We start from the raw sequence: 23,129 nt of genomic DNA, 5'->3' as shown, positions 1-23,129 counted from the left end.
TGCACTTAATGCAAGATCAAAGAAATCTTCATAGCTTTTTTATGGACATGATATTTTAATATTCGTTAATTATATTTAGGTCCATAATTATCCCTATTAATGTTAAGAGAATATTTATGTTGGGGTAGACACTGAAAGATGTTTCACATTAGTAAGAATTAAAAAAAAAAATCAGGTGATATGCTGCACTAGGTTTTACTCAAAATTTTACTTTACTCTTCTGAGTTCTTACCAAGTGGGATTATTTCAATTATGAGAATGCTCAAAATTTCTAATGATATGAGAATGCTCAAATGCCGGAAGATGATATAAATTCTCATGAACAATTCACATTAGGAGAAGATTTAAGTGTTGTGGTTCTGCGCCAGCAAGCGAGCGAGCGCCTCCTCTCCTTAGGGAGGCGAGGTTCTGTCCACGGGCGAATCCCCGAACACCACATCGGCAAACTTTTGCGTGATCACAAACAAAGAGAAACCAACCAGCGTGCGGTTTGCAGAGATCTTGTTAGCACCGACGCAAGCGTCACAGCAGCCGTATTCTCGATGGCGGTCGCACCGATCATACTTGGAGAATTCGCTAATGAGATTGCATAGAGAACACAGATTGGTCATAATTGCGGAACGACAAGATGTAAGCTCGGTAGGGGGATGCAAGCATATGAATCAACCAAACAATCCAATCCTCTTCTCTTTCAGGACATATGAATTTTTTTTTGGCAGTCTTTGACTTGGAACACCATAATTAACCTGTTGTTTACTGTGCATATTAAGTCAAGTAAATTTCTCTACTATGATATGTTGTAGATTGTCAACAATTTTAATGTTGTCTCCCTAGGAATCTTGCTGTTTCATTCAGGATGAGCAAGGCAAGAACGGCAGAAAAATCATCTATTAACAAAAAAACTCGATTTCAATCTGAAGAACTTCCTCACAATTTCATGATATTTAAGTGCAGCATTGACAACATAATAGGAAATAGGAGAAAATGTTTCTTTCAACTTCTTTTCTCTATCTACTGTAATGTATTCATAATAGGAAATAAAAAAAAAAAAAAAAGTATCTTCATTCCAACAGCTCCTCTTGTTGACCGCATGGCCAAAGCGTATTAGAATAAGGGATCAACGATGGGTAATAGAATCCCAGCGATGCCAGCTTCTTGATTTCTCCATCCTTCATACTGTAGCTGTGTACCTCGTCATATACCGTGAAAACAAGTAACGTGGTAGTGGCCACCTCGCTCAGCGTGACGGAGCTCACGTTGAGTGGTTCCTCGAACCCCATCGTGGTTAAGCTTATCTCGTGCTTCTTCACCCGTACTAGCACACCGTTGCTTCTCTTCTCCAGCAACCACAGAGCGAACACCTGAGAAAACCTACGGTAATGGATCAGGCAAAGCGACTTTCCCTCCCACTTGGCGATCCCAATGACGTCAGAGGAGTCGATGGTTCTTCTTTTCGGCAGAGCGATGATCTGCGTGCACTCTGTCCTCATGTCGAAGCCGACGACGTACGGGTCAATCTTCATGTACGATCCCAAGTCCGACGCCCAGAATACGGTCTCGCCGCAGACCACCGGGTGATCCATGTCTATTTCCCTCCCTCCAAAGTCGAGATGCTCGTCCACCGTCCATGTCTTGGCCACCGAGTCGTAGACCCGGCAGTGATGCAACGAGCTCCATTCACAGGTCGGTGAGAGGTAGACCAGCTTATAATCTTTCGTCACTCTGCCGCCATCGTTCGTGAAGCTCACCGCGATGCCACCCCTTGAACACTCGCCCGATGGGGTGGGTAGTTGATACCGAGTCCTACGGGCCGGGTTGAAGACATATAAGCTATGACGGGTAGCATTGGACGATCCGTGGTTCTCATGCAAGACGAAGAAAAGGCCACCGGCTGACCCAAGGATGAAGGCGTTGTTCTTTCTCAGAAATTGACGGCTGGTTCTGGGCACATCGGCGCAGGGGTCAACGAGGAGGAAGGACCTGAAGGTAGTGTAGCACTTAACAAAGAATCCGGAGATGGCTTTGCTGCGATATGATTGTAAAAGGAGGAAACGGGAATCTGACGAGAGCTGGTGGAAGGTCTTGCAGACAGATAGGAGTCCGAAGAAAGTCTTCGCCGGGAGGTAGGAGAGGATCTCTGCGAGCACGTCGTCGGGAAGGAGACAGCTTCCGGTTCCGGGTTTCTCCTGACCCACGAAGTCGATGCTAAGGCTATTCTTGTGCATACTACTCGTCATAGCTGCAGACAAGATAAAGGAGGAAGACTAGACTCCTCCTCCCTTGTTATATAGAGGGAGGGGAGATTCGAAAACCGAATAGTATTAGGAATCTCACAGTAACAACTACTACTAATACTATGAGATTCTTACTAATCCTACTAGTAATAATACTATGAGATTTGTAAACCGATTAGTATTAGGAATCTCACAGTTACGTAACCGTAAGATTCCTACTAATACTAGTCGGTTTACAAATCTCCCTGAAGGGAGGACGGAGTGCACGCTGAATGGGTAATATGATGTTACAACACTTCATGCTTCGTTTGCCGCCATTGCAATAAAAAATTGACCTATTTTGGATTAGTTTTTAGGTTGTTTTTGCATCATGCAATGACTAGAGTGAACGAGATGAGACCTCAGTCATCTCAACGATTGGAACCTCTCTTTATCATCTTTTTTTTGGTGCTATCATGGTAGTGATTGTGTGGAGTGAAAAGTCAACCGAGTTGGCTGCGCGTTAATTCCCACATCATTGAATTTTAATACCTCCTGAAGTCGGGTTAAATTCGTGATAGGCCAAGTTCTATTATTGTATGCCTTATCCAACTAATGTTTTGAAGAAAAAATTAGGATAGTTTTATCATTTTAAAAAATAAAAGCTTTACTAGAAAAAAAAATAACATCAAAAAGATGCTCCGTGGAAAAAAAGATAAAAAAACAAAAGTTTTTTTTTTTTTTTTATAAAGAAACTCACTCTACATGAAATGATAATCAGAGCCGTAGAAAAATTTCTCCCATCAGAATGTTCTGTACAAAAAAGATAAAAATAAAGTTTTTCTAGAAAAATTACCCTACATATAATTTTATACAACTGAGTTCACGAAAACAACAATTGGTGGTTGAAACATTTTTCCAATCCAAGTTTTGGGTTGATAAAACTAGTTCAATTGAATGGGTTGATTGAACTGAATGATTTGAAAAGGGAGAAATATAATTAGAAAGATAAAAATTCTACTCCTTAGCCTACTAGGACTATGACTCCAAAAAAAAAAAAAAAGTAAATCAAATAAGACTCCTGGCTGACTCTTCTTAAGACTATAATTCAGCTAACTCCTACGAAAATTAAGAAACTCAAAAAGAACTTGTTTTAACATCAGCTTAAGACTCAAAAATTTTCAAGGGATCATAACATTTCTCCTCCCTTCAAATCAACCTTGTAGGACTTCTCTTTTAATGTCTTGTAGAACTTTCAATAGGCATCTTCAATTGGTAAGATAGCCCATTGCATTAGTAATTTAGTCACATGATATCTGCAACGCATCACAACCCATCGATCAAATATAGCTTGTGGTTAAATTTGAACCTCACCAACGGAAGATATGTTTGGCAAATGGTGTTGCACCACCTCATCTTCACCTAGCTTCTTCTTGAGGTAGAAAACATGAAAAACTGGGTGTATCATAGAGCTTGAAGGCAACTCTAAGCGATAGGCAATTGAACTAATGTATTCTAATACTTTATAAGACAAAAAAAAAAATCGAGTAGACAACTTCATAGAAGATCGAACCTTTATAGAGGTTTGCTTGTAGGGCCGAGGACAAAGGAAAACCCAATCACCCACTATAAATTCTTGTTCACTTAGTGTTTATTAACTTGCTGCTTCATTCTTGCTTGTGAAACTAAGAGGTTATCATGTAGGAGTTGAATAATCTTGTCCTTATTAAGTAATTCCTTGTCCACTCGATCAACTTTAGAAGAGGGACATGTATTTTGTAATTATGGGAGGAGTTTGATCATAAACTGCTTCGAAATGAGTCATTTTAATAGAAGAGTGATAAAAAGTATTATATCATCATTCTATCCGAGAAAGTCATTTAGTCCATACCTTCGGTTTATCACTGGTAAAGCATTTGAGATAGTTTTCTAGGCATATATTTAACACTTTGGTTTGCTCATCTATTTGCGGGTGATATACAGTACTCATATTTAGCTTGGTACCCTGTAAACGAAAAAGCTATGTTGTTAAGGAGTTATTAAAAACTTTATCTCTGTCATTGACAATGAAACGGGAAACTTCATGTAATTTAACTATGTTCTTGACAAAAATATGGACAACACATGCAATAATATAAGGATGTCGTATAACACAAAAATAAACATACTTGAGACAGATCCACAATAAAGATATAGTTTTCCGGAAGACAAAGAGGCCGAGGCAAGGGGAGAGCCTGTTTCTTCTCAGGGAGATATCATAGATTAGAATATGTCCGACATGGGATGATTCGTTTCTGGTGCTTTGCTTCTCCTGGTTTCAGTTGTCGTGTAATAGAATGTAACCAAAATGTTTGACACGAGGTTGGAAGATGGTCTCATTTACGGCATCCTAACATAATACGTTCCTTAAAGATCGGATGATACATTTAATATTAGTACACTGTTGATACATTTAATTATCAACACAATTTATCTATATGAAGAATGGATCAAGTTTATGTTATATAAAGGAATGGACCGCAGAACCAGATATGCCTCCATATTAATCCGAGGAGCATAGGCATTGATTCTGAACTCCCTACAATGGCTTATCTCCTCCTCTCTTTCTTCTCTATATTTCCTGCTGTCATAGTTTTATCTTTATCTTCTCTCTCTCTCTCTCTCTCTTTTCTCTTTCTTTCTTTTATGGAGGAAGAATAAGCTACATTTTTATTGATGGTTCAATTTATACAACTGGGAAACCTAAATGAACATTCATGGACCATAAGCTTCGGAAAAGAAGAAAAACAATGGTTGTAGTCCTACTGAAACCCTAGAAGACAAGGTTTTTAACCAAACCATGAAGATGGGTAGTTTGAATTCACATCATGAAGAGTATATTATGCATTAAATGAAAACAGAATAAGTCAGGGTACAGCATGTAAATTCCCTTGCGAGATCTGGCACACCTTGAATATTAACAAAGAATTGATAAATCTTTATTGGACCTTTTATGAAATGAGGCATGGGGCATCTCCCAAGATGTTCGGCAAAGAGACAAGAGCTTTAAAATTAAGCTTCTAATAATGTCACAAAAATTTGTACCCAGAGCAATTGATTAGAAATTTGTCAAATGTGACGATTAAATCTCAACATCTTGAAAAGCCGATGTTTGTCAAAATTTCCATATGCAAACATCCCTTGGAATACAAAACCCTAACCTGAAACAGGAAAGTGCACAACTATATCATTCTGAAACTTACTGCAGTGTACCAGAAATAAGTGGCTTCCCCTTAAGCTGCAGCTCCTGCACCCTTGCCCTTCTTTCGCTGGATCTTCTTCATGTAGAACTCAAGCTCCTTTCCTTCGAGTATGTATCTGTGCATCACGATTATCACATCCATTAGATCAAACAGTAGAGAAATCATCATGGATAATAGGAAAAGATTAAAAAGAAAATACTTCCTACCCATCAGCTCTCCCGCACTGGCCAGGGCGGGAAGAAATACAAGCTAACAACCTTCCAGCACCAAATTGCTCCTCGATGTGGGGATCAAGTGTACGGCCCTGCTGTCGCTTCTCCAGCTTCCTGGTTACATGGTTGCTCTTCTTTGCTTCCTCTGCTGCAGCTTCACCCTCCGGTACCTGACATAGGGCAACGAAGAAAAAAAAAATTAAGGCAGATAACATCAATCAATTTTAGCAAAGATGAAAAATACAGTCTGGAACGTAGTGATGATTCAGCATGAAAGATCTAAAGCTGGAACCAAGCCAATAGAAGATGGTCATATAGAAAAATTACTGCAAATGCCCCCTTAAATTATTTATGCAACTTTCTTTGGAGTATAAGAAAGTCTGCTGTACTGTAGCAACATATAGTTTTAATATAACTGATGGAACCATAAATATTAACAAAATCCAAATACTGCAGATTTCCAGGTAGACAAGACTGCAATAGTACATATTATAGTGTGTGCAATATGAAGCAACTCAATTTAGATTGGCAAACCAAAACTATATAGTGGCATTGAAGTCCTATAGAAGACAGACACTGATACTGTGTGCCACTCCCCAACTTGAAATGTATAAGGATTGAATAAGATAAATCCTTGTATCAAACTCTATCACCAGTTTGAAACAAAATCTCACCAACTGCATGCTGATGTGATCTTAAATCATGCAAACTGGGAACCATACCTACAAGTAAAAAACTACACAAAGGGATCTAAACAATCAGCAGAACCATAAGGACAATTCTAATTTTAGCAAAACTAAGAAACACCAACATGATGTTGTCTCTTAAATAAATGTCATGTTCCCAACTTCAGATATAGCTAACTTGATAAACTGACTTGCAATGCAGATCAGACTGCAGATGAACAAAAATTGGGGTCACCAAATATTTGATGCCATCCAAATAAGATTGCACCCAAACATATACCAACACTTTGATTCATAATCCACTTTTTGCCAACAATGTAACAACAACTTAGGACTTGTTATCAAGGAAGAGACAGGTCCTTATTTGAATCCATTGGTTGACATTGAATAATATCCTATGTAAAAGTGCTTATGGATATCATAGAAAGTCCATGGAGCTACACAAAATGCCATCAAGTGAGCTGATAAATAGAAATTCTAACCAAACCTCACTACTTTGAATTTTTCCTCAATTAAAAACTCGTAACCATAATGGTTTTGGAATTTCAAGTCTACTTCAAGAACAAGCTGCATATGTACCATTGGACAACCATATTTTAAACCTCAAATGAAATAGTTTGCTGCATGATCACCCAATTATGAAATCTTTGAATCCGTCACCTTTTTCTCCGCTCAATCTTCAAAATTCAAAACTATTGTTTCAAAGGAAATACGTAAATAGTGGGGCTCCCAATAATAAGTTCTGGGAATGGCAAGAATACCCTGCAATAGAAGCTCCGGCAAGCAACTAAACAGACTCTTATGCACATATAATATAAATGGAAAGGTGGTGAAGAAGCCGGTGTACCACCATAGTCAGACTGTCCGAGCACATACCGTACTCTTGAAATCACAAAATATAAAATCAAGAAAAGCCAGATACAAAAAGGTGAATATATGTTTACTATCACTGATTAATTGGCTCCAGAGAAGCTCAAGATTGTAACAAAACCAGTAAATATCATTTTGAATCAAACAAAGCAATCCTGCAGAAGGCCTAAGGTATACAGCAGTCGCCTCAGTGAAATCAGAATTACATGGTACATAGTGAAACAAGTAGATTCTTTTAATAGTGTATAATGAATTAACAAAATATTTCAAATATGATATCATAAATTAATTCATAAAACATTTTAAATATGATGAATGCATCTTAGATGAGCCATTGATGGTCCCATGTAAAAAACTCCTACAAATGAGCGGTCCAAAGAGGACTATTGTACGCTATATTTACAACTCAACTCTCCATCATCTATATTGCAAGGCAACAACCTTATTGTGACACCTAGCCTCGCCCTGACCTTAGATGAGGAATGTTACTCTCTTTAGATCAGAAAATGAGTTTTCAGACATGTAGAAAAGACTATGCACATATAAATTAAGCTATCAACTAAAATTCTAATAAAGAGAAGCACCAAGGTTAAAAAAGGTAAGAGTAAATTGAATTTAAAGAACAATAAAAACATAAAATAACAAGGATCCACCTCTGTTGCCTCCTTCTTGGAGGCTGCAGGGGCCTTCTTTTTCCTACCAATCTCGACACCGTAATGCTGGAGGTACCAATGCTTGAAGGGGGTAGCATCAACCTGCACGATGGCACTCTTCACAAGGGTCTGCGTCCTCACAAGTTCGTTGTTCGAAGCATTGTAGACCACATCAAGGATACGGGTCTTGCGAGTCACAGCCTCACTCCCCCATGAGTAATTCCCAGTGTCCAACCGGAGGGCCCTCCACTTCACATTGCCTCCTCGCACTCGAACCCTCCTCACTGTTTTGTTGCTGGAGAGTTTTGTGTTCGCCGGCTGCCTTCCCAATTCATACCTTTCAAAGGATAAAAACAGATACAAAAACAAATTTAAATAGAATAAAAGAAATTAAACCAAGGTGACTAAACACTCAAATTAGATCAAATAAATGTCTAATAGCACAAAAGACAATCAACAGATTACATCAGGAATCGAACCTTGCTGGATCAACAGCAAGAATAAATCGAAACCATAGTAATTCGAACAAATAAAGAAGTTGTAAAAATTCACACGTCAAAACCCTGTCTCTTCGTTGGATACTTGGGGAAATCAAACAAAAGTGCACGAAAACCCAACTGCAAGCGAATAATAAAAATACGAGATTGAGGTACAAAAGCAACGCAACGACCTATGGTTAACCGGCTGAACAGAACAACCAGTTGAGAGAAGGAAGGTCATCAATCAGAAGAGAGAGAGGGAGAGGGAGAGGGGTCTCACTTTCTCTTCTTCCTCCATGCCTTCTTCTTGCCCCCAGTAGCGCGCCTCTTGTGCATGGAGTCCCGCGAGATACCTGCGAGCATAAGGAGAGGGAGAGCGTCATGGACGTGAGCAACAAGATGAAGACTAAGCTAACAGATCTTGGGGTTCCGAATCCTCGAATTGGAGGACGATTCCCAGACGAAGGCTTCGGATCCTTTACCCATTTTGGCCGAGCGGTAGAGAGAAGCGTTTCGATTTCTCTCCTCGGAACTTCGCCGCCGCTAGCCGTCGATGCACGTATATATATATAGACCCCAAAAACCCTAAGGTGATCCCGCCTGCACCAGAGATGCACGTATGAGCAATGGAAAGCAAGCCATGGTGTCGCCCGCGTGGATGCTTATGTGGCAGAGTCGCGAAGTTTCTATTAACGGGTCGGATACAGGTCCTTGTTTTGGATTCACAAGCTTATCGGATTTGGATATTGATTTCAAGTGGATCAACCTAATGCAATGTACTAACAACATTTGGATGGTCCTAATGGCATATCTAAGTCATTATAAATGATACATTTACTAAATTTGATTCGACATGTTTGCAAGAGGTTTTCTCTGTCCGTCAGTAAAAGATTATTTTTTTTATTAGATTAAAAAAATGATTAGTGAGTGTTCATAATATAGTTTAATGATATATATATATATATATATATATATATATATATATATATATATGCTCGACATCTCTACGACATGACTAGAGTTTTGACTTCCAACAGGTGGACATCAAACCCTGAAGCAATCTTATGATTTTCGAATTTAGTGTAACTATTGTCTACATGGAGATTCATCGTACTAATTAATTCATGCTCGTGCCATGGACAAAGCAACGTTTCTAATTGCAAGTGTCCTGCGACAGTGCAATGTAGAGACTGGTTATCCATTTTTCTGGCAGGTTTAGATCGATATGGCACAAAGCAGTAAACTGGTTATCTATCTATTGATCAATATAGTCATCAGAATCTAATTAATTATATTATATATATCTTGGGCCACAAGAAGTCCGATCGGATCACCTGTATTATTCATATATAGGCAGCAACTACATTAAAAATGATTTTTGTATCTTGTTCTAGCTATCAGTTCTAAGCTTCTTCTTTATCTTGCTTTCCATTCTCCTAGATTATTTCTTTTTTGTTGCAGAAAGTTGCTCTCCCTATTTGTACAGTGGCCTTTTCTCTTATCCTTTGCTTTAGAGTCATACAAGACGATAAAATTGTATGAACGGAAACTTAATTTGAACAGTAACAGATCCAACCTCAAGGGTTTCCTTCAGCTTCTCAATCTATATATATTTGCTTCATGATCAACGTATACAGCTCACTATCTTTTTCTCTTGCATTAGCAGGGCTGGGAACAACCTTCTAGGGTTTCATCATTCGTCATCTGACCTATGTATAATGGATTCCGATGAGTCCACAGGAGGAACCTTGGGAGCATGCTGATGCCACAGTTCGTCAAAGCATCTGCAGACAAACCTGATTTCTCTTGCACTAGTTATGAATACTTCTCAGAAATATACACAACTCCATGCATGGTTGGAAGATGACTTTGCAGCCAGGTGTTAATTACCTTCCCATCAGTTCTGAATGATCTTGACAAGGATGTGTCTACCAACACTGCAGTAGGCAGAGGAGATAGCAGCTTGGCTTAAACAAAGAGCACCAAGGGCAATGGTGCATCCATGGATATCACGATGAAGAGCGCTCAGATGAGAGGCCAAGAAGAGAAGCAAGAAGCTTCCCATTTCTGTTTAGTGCAGTGGGTTATGCTAATTAATCCCTGCTACTAGAAGCAACAGTTGTCGTAACGACCAATGTTGATGGTGTCTCAGAGGAAAAATAATACAAACACAATATGATTAACTACGGATGACCTAATGACAACATAATGGTGAGTTCCTCATTTCACGAGTCTAAAATTTCACCAGCATAATACATATTAGTATGTTAATTTAAGTTCGGATAGTACCAAGTGTTCGAATATGGAGCCAATCTTGGTTCTCGTCAAGCTATGTACAAGCTTTGTGTTGGAAAATAACTGGATTTGGTAGGGGTACTGTCAGTGGCATACTCGATAAAAAGTAAATATGATGCTTAAGATGGTGTTGGAAGAATAGAATATCCAAAGATGAAACACCCTCTCTTCTTTGTAAAATAAGGTTTTTAATGAGAATTAGTTTGTGAGATCAATTGTGTAAAAGTATGATGTAAAGGGTCGTCCGAATGATTATTGTATGTTTGCGTGAAAATACTTGATTGATGTGTTGGATTAACGAGGTGTGATATGATGTTCTAGTATTCACATCTCAAATATCATATTAATACATTACACATGAATTTTACGTTGAAAGATTTTAGATTTAAAATTCTCAAAAAACGCAAAGAACTCGAACATAAAAATAATCATTATCCTTGTGATTTTATGAAAATTCATATATAATATAGAAGTCTACAGCCGAGAATTAAGAAAATTATTTCATGAAGTTGGACCCAAAATTTAGCTTTTATTTATTTATTTATTTATTCATTTTTAAGAAAGAAAGGATAAGGTGGTGGCCATCAGGGTACAACAATCAGTACATTGAACCTGGACATGCTTTGGCACATTCCACGTACCTAGACGACCCCAAACAAGATTCAACACGGATTAAGCTCCTCTTTATATTGCCTCGTCCATCACCTGCCACTGCACTCGCTCCCCTGGCAATGTGCGAGCCCGCACTCCATCACGTGCGAGAGCCCAGCATCAAGGCTTGTGCACGGGCATATACCGTCGCATAGCCGAACCATTCCACCTGGCAGTCGGTATATCCCTCACCTCCTTCCTCGCCATTCCATAACCCCATCACCTTACATCTTGACTGCTCATAGACAAGCATCCACTGACCAATAGAGGAAGAGTGGACAATGCCATGAATATTCCTGTGGTAATCTCTCTCCTCTCTCTCTCTACACTAATAAAATGTCGTCACCTTCTCCACATTATTGTACTACAAAAAATGGTGACTCCATGATGACTCTCCAGTGTTGACAGCATATATCCATCTCCTTCCCTGTAAAAGAGTCTTCTCTACGCCCTTTGAAGCCCCTGAAATGGCAGTTTCCATGAGGGCCAAGCGGGTGACCGATCCCCTCGGGGAGGATGCGAGGGCTCGTCTCCGAGGCTACGATCGCCGCCGGCTGACTGGCTATGCCAGCAGCGGCAGCGATCACGAGGCCTTGTCCAGCCTCGTCCATGCCTTCTTCGAGTGCGACGACTGCGACTCCCCCTCTGCGGCAGACGCTGCTGCTGCTGGTGAGCCTGGTGACCGGATGTCCGACTCGGATGGAGGAGATCAGTCCGAGAAGGCAGCGGCTGCGGTGGGAGAACTGGTCGGTGGGTGGAGGAAGAGCGACGACCCTTTCCGCCTCCGCCTCCTCTCTGACGCCTCCAAGGCCGCGGACGCCATGACGACGCTGAGGTCGAGCGCTTCCGGGTATCGCCGGGCGGTCATGGCGCTGCTTAGGGAGATGGGTTACGACGCTGGGATATGCAAGGCGAGGTGGGAGAGCTCCGGGAACTTGGTCCACGGGAGTTACGAGTACATCGACGTGGTGGTGCCGGCGGCAGCGCCGGCGGGAAAGGAGGGGAAGGAAGATCGGCGCTACATCGTGGACCTGGGCTTCGCCGCGGAGTTCAAGGTGGCTCGAGCGACGGAGGCTTACGAAAACGTGGTGGCGGCGCTTCCGGAAATGATGGTGGCGCAGCCGGAGGAGGTGAAGCAGGTGGTGCGGATGGTGGGGGATGCGGGGCGGCGGTCGCTCAAGTCACAGGGCCTGCACGTGCCGCCGTGGCGGAAGGGGAGGTACATAATGGCTAAGTGGCTGGGGCCGTACCGGAGGACGGTCAACGCGGTCCCGGCGTCCGCCGCGCCCTCGGGGGCCGGCGGCGCCGAGGCCAAGTGTCGAGCCGTGGGATTCACGGCGGCCAAGGGCACCATCATATGCTGAAGCGAAGGATCGGGATAGCATATGCGGCGGACGACAGCGAGTCGGTGTTGGGGAGAAACGTGTCAATCATGTGACGGAATTGGAATTAAAGCAGATGATGACTGCCTTATTTAATATATATATATATATATATATAATATTTTCTCTTTCATTTAAATTTTGTGTAGATATTGCCACTTGATTGTATTCTTGCCGAATTGTTGTACTATTTGGCATTGATGTACTGTGAATCACGGTTAAGTGGAAATGACATTAAGCTTATAACAGCAATTTGTATAAGTTCCAAGCATGTTCGTCCTGTAAAATGCCAAATAAAACTCTCTTCCTGTGTAGTATGTTGGAAACTCATAATTCATTTAGTATGCTCCGTATGTCTTGTTGGTGTAAATAACTTTAAGTCGTGGCCTCGGGGCCGACGTGGCTTGGTTCGGGTCCGAATGATGGGGGATCTTTCCGGGGCGGCCCTTGAGATCGCTGAAGTAGCCGATTGCGATGGCCCGATCGAGACAGGGTCGCTGCTTCCTCCGGGAGGGAACTCCTCGCCTGGGCATCTAGTGGGAGGCCTCCGTCTTCACACCTGCACACAGGTCGAGTCGGGAGAGCTCGGCCCGACCCCTCCGACGATCAAGTTAGTGAATAATCGCAGGGGGTTTTTTATCTGTGTTGTGTCCTCCCTCATTTCCTTGGAGCGCGAGGGTTTTTATAGTGAGGGTTACCGTTGCGTGATGTGCTTGCCCGTAGAGAGCAGGATCGTACTTCTGGTAGTGTCTGACATCGATGTTGGCGTGGCGTAAAGGATTGAGCCTGAGCAGGGTGTTAATGTGCCTTGGTCGGCATTTCGGTCCGCGTTGACCAGGTGCTGACAGGTCAACAGAGACGTGAGGCGTCATCTAGGGCAGTTGACGTCACTTGCTGTAAAAGGGGGGGTCCGAGGCATGGCTTCAACTTTAAGAAACTATCCCTGTTGGGCGGTTGCCGACCCGTTACCAGGGGTGTGGGAATTGTGGAGTCTAGTAACTAAGGAAGGTTGGATGTGCAGCGGTGGCCTTGTGCAGTATGCAGCTGAGGAGCGTGACTCGGGCAGGCAGGTAGCGCAGAGGTAGTGGTCTTGGGCAACATGCAGTCGAGGAGCACGACTCAGGCGGGTGGGTCGCACAGAGATAATGGTATCGGGCAGCACGCAGTCGAGGAGCGCGACTCAGGCGGGCAGTCTGCCCAGAGGTAGTGGTCTCGGGCAACACGCAGCCGAGGAGCACGACTCAGGCGGGCAGGCCACGCAGAGGCAGTGGTCTCGGGCAACACGCAGCCGAGGAGCACGACTCAGGCGGGTAGGCCGCGTAGAGGTAATGGTCTCGGGCATCATGCAGCCGAGGAGCACGACTCAGGCGGGCAGGCCGCACAGAGGTAGTGGTCTCGGGCAACATGCAGCCAAGGAGCACGACTCAGGCGAGAAGGCCGCGCAAAGGTAGTGGTCTCGGGCGACATGCATCCGAGGAGCACGACTCAAGTGGGCAGGCCGCGCAGAGGTAGTGGTCTCGGGCGACATGCAGCCGAGGAGCATGACTTAGGCGGGCACGCCGCGCAGAGGTCGTGGTCTCGGGCAACATGTAGCCGAGGAGCACGACTCAGGCGGGCAGGCCGCGCAGAGGTCGTGGTCTCGGGCAACATGCAGCCGAGACGCAACTTGGTTTTGATCAGCAATTCATTGCTTAGTGACGTGCGGGCGTGGGTGCCCAGGCCATTCTTCGTTTGAGGAAGCCCAGGGGACCGTCACTTTCGGGAGTCACCGGTTTTCGAGGCTGAGAAGGCCAGCGCTTTCAGCATTCGCACTGCGCGCCCGGCGGCTGCCATGTCAAGCCACATTTATGGTGAGGTGACGTTTGGTTTGCCTGACGCAACGTGCTTCAGGAGAGGAAGGGTCACCGTTTTGGCGGGATTTGACCTATAAATAGCATGCAGTTGGCTTCCTGCACGTCTCCTTACTTGCATTCGCCCAGTTGCTTCTTCGGACCCTATTGCTTCGTCCGAATCGGCTGTCCTGCTGTTCCTTCCTAAGGTCGATAAGGATGGCTTCCCCTTCTTCCTTGCCCCTGCCTTCTTCACCATCCACCTTCGGTAATGCCGGAGAGAAAACATTGCCGCCGAGCCCCAACTCGTCATCCGACAAAAAAGCGGCTAGGGCTCTCGAAGCCTTAATGTGGCTGCACGACCTCGACTTGACTGTGAGCGAGTCATCACTTGGTTACCTCCGGGGCCGTTATGGTATCCCGGAGGAATTTGTGCTTACTGCCCCTGAGCCAGGGCAGCAAGCGTATGACCCTATCCCAAAGGGCTTCGCCTTAACTTTAGACGCCTTTGAGGCCGGGCTATGCCTCCCATTGCATCCCATCATCACCTCTTTTATCTCGTGGTGGCGTATTTCCCCGTCACAGATGGCACCGAACTCCTGGCGCTATTTGGTGGCGTTCCTAGGGGAGTGCCACTACGCCAATATTGCCCCGACCCGATCTCTCTTCCTCTCCTACTTTCGCCTTTCCAAGGGGTCGGGGGGTTACTATCTGTCCGCTCGACCGAGCTTCCGGGTTAGCGGGGCTCCTTCCAGTAATAAGGGATGGAAGGGGCGTTTCTTTTTTGTCTGCCGTTCGAAGGACTGGGGCTTCGGGCTCCGGTGGGCGGCGCGCGTGATTGACAACACCGCCCTAGCCCTGAACAACGAGGAGCGCAGGGACCTTCGGTAGCTTAAGGAGATTCTCCCAGCCTCCCGGGCTATTCGGGAAATGACCGAGGGGTGGCTGGTCAAGGCGGGTCTTAGCCCGGTGCCTCGAGGTATGCCCGCAGTGGGTAGCGTTAGGGTTTTCCAAAAGATCGTTTTTGGTGTTCCGACCAATGTCGGTGTTTTCGTGCAGAGATGGTGAACCTCATCACTGTGCACGGGGGGCGTTCTTCGTCGGCCGCGTCGTCGCGTCAAACGACTGAGCCAAGGGCTGGCTCAAAAGAAGCACTAGTAGAACTCGAGGCCAGACGACCCTAGAAGAAATCGAAGATCGGCGTCCAGAAGGAGGATATGTCGCCAGCTCCGGCCAAGGAGGTCGTTGTCGAACCAGGCTGTCGTGATCGACGACGGGGCACTGGTCGGGGCGTGGCCGGCCCGAGAAATGAAGGGGCAGGGAAGGCACCCCGGGAACCCTCCATCTACGACCTGTGTTGCCTCCCTACGGGAGCGCAGGACGAGCCCTATCAAGCTCGGGTGATGGGCAGACTTCCGGAGGGCCAGCCCTCCGACCCACTGGTCGCCCGGTGGGCGGGCCTGACCCGCGGGACCCGGGTATGGGTCGACGGGGAGGCCGCGGCCTCCTTCGTGCGAGGCGGGCTTCATCCCGATATGGCTTGGGATCTGTACACCATGCCCTCGGACGTTTTGCTGGGCAAGTCTGCTAAGTCGTTGCTGTGGGTAAGCGTCTTGCTATCGATTTCCTACCTATGCTCGAATGTTACTTGTCCTGACTCTTTCTCTTTGCAGGGCCATCATTATACCACGACGTTGATGGACCTCGTGCGCGATGCGGGTCGGGCCCTCGGCGTTTTGAGTGACCGCAACGCGGAGCTGCGTCGGCAGATTGAGGAGGTCTGCGCAGGGGCGGCTCCGGGGGCTTCCCTAGACCTCCCCGGTCCTAGCGTGGGTCGAAAACTTCACCATCTGATGGTAGGTGGAAACTACGGCTCTAATCTTGTTGAGGGTGGGCATCCGAGGATGGCGTTGTATGCAGTAGGGAGATCCACCACTAAAAAGGTGGACATCATCGTCTTTGATCTGGGCGACGCTCTCAAAGTCAGGGGCAGGGTGACGGCTTCCAACGGCGAGATCGAGTCGCCGGTGAACCCCGTGAGCGCCGAGCACATGGGCTCCAAGGCTTCTTTAGCCAACCCAAGTTTCCTGAAAGCGTCAAGATAGAGCACATCAGTTGAGATCCCCGTGTCGATCATGATCCTCCTTACCTGGGCGTTAGCGATTCGAGCTGTTATTATGAGCGCATCATCATGCTCTGATCACTCAGCGCCCTCGGGAGGGAACACGACCTCGGGGTCGGGGCTGCGCTGGGGAGCATCGGCCCTGGTGGAGCGGGCGTATGCCTTCCTTCCGGACATACTGTTTCCTCCGGATGCTGGGCCTCCTGTGATGACGTCGATTTGGTGCTCCACAGGGCTCGCCGGATGGGGCGAAAGCTCCCTGTCCCGACGGATATACCGACTGAGGTGTCCTCTACGGACGAGCTCCTCGATTTGCTGCTTCAGCTCGCGGCACTCCTCAGTATCGTGCCCGCTTTGCCGGTGGAAGCGGCAATACTTGGACTAGTAGGCGAGTTCCCATGGGCTTTTCATCGGGTTGGGCGCCCTGAGTAACCCTTTTTCCCTTATTTGGAGAAATATCTCCGTTCGGGACGCGCCCAAAGAGGGCAACGGGGTCCTCAGCACTGGCAGGTCAGGCCGGTCCATCCTACGCCTCGGCGCGGCGGACGATTGTCCCCGAGCTGGCTCCGGCCTAGCCCTCTTGTGCTCCTCCCGCTTCCCGACTATCTAGGCCTCGGGCGCAATGAACTGGTTCACGCGTTGAAGCATCTCAGGCACCGTGATGGGGGGTAGCTCCACGAGGGACCAGAAGAACCTGGAAGGTCACAAACATATCATAAATGCCTGCATCAATAGAGAGGGATGAGCGTCCGGTAATCCCCGAATTTGTATTGCAAAACGATTCACAAAGTGGGAGAGGGGCTCGTCCTCCCTCTGGTTGAGTCCGAGGAGAAGCGCAACGGAAGGTTTCGGCCGGGCCTAGGCTAAAAAGTTGAGTTCGAAGTCCTTAACGAGCTGGTCAAAGGAGGCGATCATCCCGGTCTTCAGGCTGTTGTACCACGTGCGGGCCGGACCTCTCAGAGTGGTGGGAAATGCTCTGCACATCAAAGCATCAGAGGTTCTATACAACGCCATCTGGGCGCAGAAAACGGCTACATGGTCCACTGGGTCGGTGGAGCCGTCGTATGCGTCTAGGGAGGGGAGTCAGAAGTTTGGGGGGACTATCTGATCTTGTATCTCAGGTGTGAATGGAGATCCCTGGTGTGCGTCTTCCCCGAGCTCTCCCCTTGACCCGCGAACCTCTTTCTGCACCTCGTCGAGCCGCTGATTAACGAAGTGTAGCTAGGCTCGCAGGGAATCGGTGGAGTCCGAGGAAAATGCCTCGGGCTCCAGGTGGCCTCTCGGGTTTGCCGTCGCTTGGTTCCCGAGTGGGGCCGCGGCCTCCCGGGGTGGGGTGCGAGCCAGAACGGGTGGCTCCTGTTGCCGTAGTGGTTGGATCGCAGGCGGGTGCTGCGGTCGAGAAACGAGTGGGATAATGGACTGCACCATATCGGTCAAAGTTCGGACTTGATGAGTGAGGTCCTGAAAGGCCTCGGACGACACGGGCGACGGACCAACTGGGGCGCCGTTTGGCGGTGATAGACCTGGGTCGTTAAATATCCGCTAATAGCGCTCTAAAGTCGCGGCGGGGGGTTTGTCTCGAGGTTCTCTACGCAGGGGGTGTTCCCCCGGAGCTTCGATCGAGTGTGACCCCTTAGCCACGAGCTCGTTTGAGCCAATTGGGCGATCCCTTGACATTCGGGCCCTCCTTCTAGCGCCAAAAATATTGGTGTAAACAACTTAAAGCCATGGCCTCGGGGCCGACGTGGTTTGGTTCGGGTCTGGATGATGGGGGATCTTCCCGGGGCGGCCCTTGAGATCGCTGAAGTGGTCGATTGCAATGGTCCGATCGAGACGGGGTCGCTGCTTCCTCCGGGAGGGAACTCCTCGCTTGGGCATCTAGTGGGAGGCCTCCGTCTTCACACCTGCACACAGGTCGGGTCGGGGGAGCTCGACCCAACCCCTCCGACAATCAAGTTAGTGAATAATCGTAGGGGGGTTTTTTATCTGTGTTGTGTCCTCCCTCATTTCCTTGGAGCGCGAAGGTTTTTATAGTGAGGGTTACCGTTATCTGATGGTGCCTGCCCGCAAGGAGCAGGATCGTACTTTTGGTAGTGTCTGACATCGATGTTGGCATGGCGTAAATGATCGAGCCTGAGTAGGGTGTTAATGTGCCTTGGTCGGCGTTCCGATCCGCGTTGACGAGGTGCTGACAGGTCAACAGAGACGTGAGGCGTCATCTGGGGCAGCTGACGTCACCCGCGTCTTATCGTCATTATTACCCTCATCATGTGTAACGCTATTTTGAAATACATTATTATCTATGATCTTTCATGCTATGATAAATAAAGTAAAGTCATTAAATTAACAACTAGTTAAATCAGAAAATTAGTTTTAAGCATATGAACAATTAATTCTAAAAAGGACAACGTTGACATTGCATGACTGCTTAACAACTATTTGAATGTCATTACATTTAAATCATACATTAAGTCAAGTGACATTTGATCATCAACATTGGGAAATTTTGGGTTTAATTACAATTCCAGCAGGAACGAATAGAGACCCAATTAGGGGAAGGATAGATGTTCCCGTTCCAAGATCATAAAGGCAACGTGGAAAGAGCTCGATATGTCCGCCGAATCGTGATGGCTTGATGATCAGTACATTGAACCTGGACATGGTTCTGCAGATTGAACTTACCTAGACGGCCATCGCCAGCTCGACCTTCTCCCTTCGACATTGCTTGTCATGTGCACGCTTTCTTTATTCTCCTCTTACCCTTCGCTGACCGAGTGTTGAACCTCCAAACACATGCGACTACGACAAGGTGAGGTCTTATCGACAATGACTGCCAACTCCGTTGCTACTGTAGGAAAGATGCAATTCAAAATATTAAGGTCCATATGCTCCCTCCACCTTTAGGAAAGAAGTGCTTATTTGAGCTAGCATTCCACGCAGCTACAGATCCTCTCTCTCATGACAGGCCGAGGATCTTCTAGGCGGCTAATGGGATCTCTCAGCAAAGTGCCTTCGAGAAATCAAGTTGCCAGGACGGGGAGAGAGAGAGAGAGAGAGAGAGAGAGAGAGAGAGAGAGAGCATGGCGATCTGGTGACCAGGAACGTTGAGACGGAGAAGACGATGTGGAAAATAGAGGGTTGAGATAACGGAGATCAAGAGAATATCCAACGTGGTCAATCCAACTTTGGGTTTTGGACTTGCAGCTAGTATTATTTTGGAACTTTTTAATTAAAATATATTTAATTATAAAAATTTAAATATAAGAATTCTTTAATAAAAAAATTAAATTTAAAAAGACTTTCCATATAAGAAAAAAAATGATTTGACTTATCGATCGAGGTGGTATATGCATAATATATATCGTCCCATAGCGATGTCTCAAAGTGTTAGTACGACGATATATGTCAATGACATAGAAATTTTTTTAAAAATTTATTTAACATTATTTAAAAAATAAAAAAAATTAGATTAAGATTTTTAAGTTAAGATTGAATATATAATTTATATAATTTTATCAAAAAAATATTCTAAATTTGAAAGGAATTGTGGTATATATTTTTTCAGATTTTGAGGAGCTGCATGTTACTAATTGTCATTCCTTTAATATTAAATTATCTATAAAAATATTTAAATTATTAGATTATGAGTTAAAATTTAATATTCAAATGAATCAAATAATAAATTGATTGATCGACGGATCTACTTAGTTTTACCATAAAAAAGAATGACAAAAATCCATGAGTGGTGGATCGAGGTCTTTGGTCATATATATTTATACATCAATATGCTATTTTTGTTTGATCGAATCCTTAAATTGATTTCGCAACATAATATACTAATACATCATTGTCATAAACCACACTGTCTAAGATGATTTCTAAAATAAGTATAATTGTTTATATTAGCACAGAGGTTAGAGAATGTCAGAATTTTGACTTTCACTATTGACCTATTACTCTATATTATAAGATCAATCACTATACTACTGCTTGAAGAATAATCAATTATCACCATACTACTATTGGTCATAAGATCACCTATAATATAATGGTTGGGAATATGATGAATCCTACTTTATGTTTATGTTGTAACGGTGAAACTAATGCTACTATTTTTCCTTTTGCATTTGCACACTGGGCGAATGATTGTAATGCTTAGGTATCTTTAGTTCATTGAGTAGTCTGACGATATTGTCCGACACCTTCTGATGTGTTCTGGCCGAGAGGAATCTTCCTTTTACTTGAGATGTTGTTCCTCTTCTTCTATTAACTCAGTGATAAAATGTAAAGGTTATGGAGGATCTTTCGCCTTATTAAGTAAAGAATTCTTTTGATTATCTACTGCTTTAGCTTATTCAATCATTGGTTGTGAATCTTCTTTATAGTATTCAAGGTCAATATGATCAATCTCTGGTTTATCTAATTTCTTATCTAGCTCGATACATCCCAACCTTAACCATATATCAAAGTAGATATATACTAATTTCTTTAACTATGTACATGATAGTTTATTATAGACCTTTGTGTGAACTAATGTGAATATTAACTAGTTACGTTTGGGACCACTCGATGTTGTTGTCTGTGAAAGTACACAAACATTGACCAGTTATATTTTATGCAGATCCTCTAGATTATAACCACCACTTGACTATAAAAAGATATGCAAAGATTTTATTAGCTTAATCAATAATTAATGTCAATATGTGTGCAACTATCTTAATAGGATCCATATTATAATACCATGATATAGCTACAACGTCGGAGAATGAACTGATAATTACTCATAATAATTGGCCCTCTATAATAGCATCAACACTTTTTTGATAAGAGTCAATAAATAATTTGTCTTATTATCGATAATAAATCTGATCGTGTTCTAAGACTATTGAAATTGAATTGTCAGACTTAGATAATACATTATAAGACAAATAATTTCATTAGTAAGAATTTGTAAATGATTTCATGTTCCTTGTATTCTGATTATCTTAGTCCATAAACTTGGTCTTATGGTTGATGATATGTAAGTATTGATTGGCCTTAAAATCATTTGTAAAAGCTTTTTTGATTTTAACTTTTGCTGTAGTATATGTCTAAAATAAAACATTTGTGGATGTTTCTTCACAACGATCTTACGGAGGATAACATAAAATAGTTCAACTCTTATTATAATTTCATTCACGATGTCCTAAGATCTAGAAAAAAGAATAATTTTTTTCATCACTTAGATTTTGAATACCTTGAACTCGATCTTGAGGCCTTATTTCTTTTGATGGATTGACTTTAAGGTAATAACATTTATACTAAAATAAGTAATGCTAGATCAGAGTATTTCATCATTTATATACTTTTGTATCAAGGAGTGGACCCAATAATGATCATATGTAAACTTTGTCACTAACGGTGCCTTTACCACATACTCGCTTACTGATTATAACTTACGAAATTCCTTCAACATTAGGTTCATGAAGTCATTTATACATGGAGTCCAAAATAAATTTTTTAATTAATTATAAACTAATATTCTTGAAATTAGTTGCATTATCGGTGACTATTTAGACAATGTATTGTGACCCAATCTCCTCTACTATAGTATCAATTAGGTTTTCAATATAGTTTATATATTAAATTTGATTGGAAGTGTCAATTAACTTATGAAAAATGATTCTTCTATTCTAATACATAAAAAAAAAGTTAATGATCTCATTCTTATAGGTCATATCCAATTATCACATATTAGTGTCACTCTATATTTATCTTGAAGGATTTGATCTAATATTCACCTCCTCATATATTATAGATCTCCTTCAGTGTTAAAGATTGGATCCTCATTTTAACCTTTTAGATTGAAGATATCTTACTCTAATGAACATTGGATTGTGCTCACTGGAATTATAGAAGTTAAAGCACTTAGATATTATCTTGCCAAATTCTCACTTCTTTTCTTTTGTACAGGCATCATTAATTTGTGTTTGTTTTACTATTTATAGAGGATATATTTACGAATCAATCTCAATAATATCTAGTACTGACCTCCTATTAAGTCTTATAATAAAAACACTAATTCTACTCTATCTCATACTATCAATCCTACTTAATTAAGAAGAAGAGACAATTAGTTGCATTGTGTTAGCACTCATACAATCTTTATGTTGTAGATCCACTGCCATACTCCCATTGTGAGTGAGGTTACTGATGATTCATTGTATTATCATACATGTATTGATTTTTTAATAATACATAAATGTTAACTCTGAGATTCGGATCGATATTACCATCGAATAGTAGTTCTTATGTAGCCATGTGGTATTCTTCGACTTCCTTAGCCTTCTTTTTAATTACGTAATTTTTTATTTAATTTAACTTCTTTTGAAATAATTGATAGACCTTTGTTAGAACTTTTTTGCATTTTGCAATATAGGGATATTCGCTGACCAAATGTTACTTTTACTGAGTGATTCTTCCACCTCGGTCAATGTAGTCATAATGTTTGCATTA

At 43.5% G+C, this 23,129-nt stretch overlaps 3 protein-coding genes across 5 annotated transcripts; 1 reads left to right on the top strand and 2 right to left on the bottom strand.

The window, feature by feature from the left end:
* Positions 1 to 1,061: 1,061 nt before the first annotated feature.
* On the bottom strand, positions 1,062 to 2,237 carry LOC103988667 (F-box protein At5g07610-like). The gene has a single exon (XM_009407270.2). The coding sequence runs from the start codon at positions 2,235 to 2,237 to the stop codon at positions 1,062 to 1,064; it is 1,176 nt and encodes a 391-aa protein (XP_009405545.2).
* Positions 2,238 to 5,279: 3,042 nt separating this feature from the next.
* Positions 5,280 to 8,987, bottom strand: LOC135615180 (small ribosomal subunit protein eS8-like). Its single transcript, XM_065113336.1, has 5 exons — positions 8,838 to 8,987; positions 8,636 to 8,708; positions 7,877 to 8,213; positions 5,662 to 5,837; positions 5,280 to 5,570 (listed from the first exon to the last, which is right to left on the bottom strand). The coding sequence occupies exons 1-5, from the start codon at positions 8,839 to 8,841 to the stop codon at positions 5,486 to 5,488; spliced, it is 675 nt and encodes a 224-aa protein (XP_064969408.1). The 5' UTR covers positions 8,842 to 8,987; the 3' UTR covers positions 5,280 to 5,485.
* Positions 8,988 to 11,354: 2,367 nt separating this feature from the next.
* On the top strand, positions 11,355 to 12,870 carry LOC135613557 (uncharacterized). Of its 3 annotated transcripts, none has more exons than XM_065110583.1 (2): positions 11,355 to 11,599; positions 11,701 to 12,870. In XM_065110583.1, the coding sequence occupies exon 2, from the start codon at positions 11,769 to 11,771 to the stop codon at positions 12,663 to 12,665; it is 897 nt and encodes a 298-aa protein (XP_064966655.1). In that variant the 5' UTR covers positions 11,355 to 11,599; positions 11,701 to 11,768; the 3' UTR covers positions 12,666 to 12,870. The 3 variants fall into 3 exon arrangements, with proteins under 3 accessions (XP_064966655.1, XP_064966656.1, XP_064966654.1); XM_065110584.1 differs by having other exon boundaries at positions 11,355 to 11,602; positions 11,710 to 12,870; XM_065110582.1 differs by having other exon boundaries at positions 11,355 to 11,602; positions 11,701 to 12,868.
* The last annotated feature ends 10,259 nt before the right edge of the window (positions 12,871 to 23,129 follow it).

Source organism: Musa acuminata, chromosome BXJ2-6 (genome assembly GCF_036884655.1).
Source record: "Musa acuminata AAA Group cultivar baxijiao chromosome BXJ2-6, Cavendish_Baxijiao_AAA, whole genome shotgun sequence".
In the NCBI taxonomy this organism is placed as follows: Eukaryota; Viridiplantae; Streptophyta; class Magnoliopsida; order Zingiberales; family Musaceae; genus Musa; species Musa acuminata.
The sequence above is the reverse complement of the archived record's forward strand: the minus strand, read 5'-3'. Positions and strand labels throughout refer to the sequence as shown.

Bases quoted from the DNA above. Each gene is read 5' to 3' on its own strand.
- LOC135613557 (XM_065110583.1), top strand. From the start codon at position 11,769: ATGGCAGTTTCCATGAGGGCCAAGCGGGTGACCGATCCCCTCGGGGAG.
- LOC135615180 (XM_065113336.1), bottom strand. The intron at 8,214-8,635 runs GTGAGACCCCTC...ATCCTTTGAAAG, and splicing joins GCATGGAGGAAGAAGAGAAA to GTATGAATTGGGAAGGCAGC. The intron at 5,838-7,876 runs GTGGATCCTTGT...GCCCTATGTCAG, and splicing joins CCAAGAAGGAGGCAACAGAG to GTACCGGAGGGTGAAGCTGC.
- LOC103988667 (XM_009407270.2), bottom strand. From the start codon at position 2,237: ATGACGAGTAGTATGCACAAGAATAGCCTTAGCATCGACTTCGTGGGT.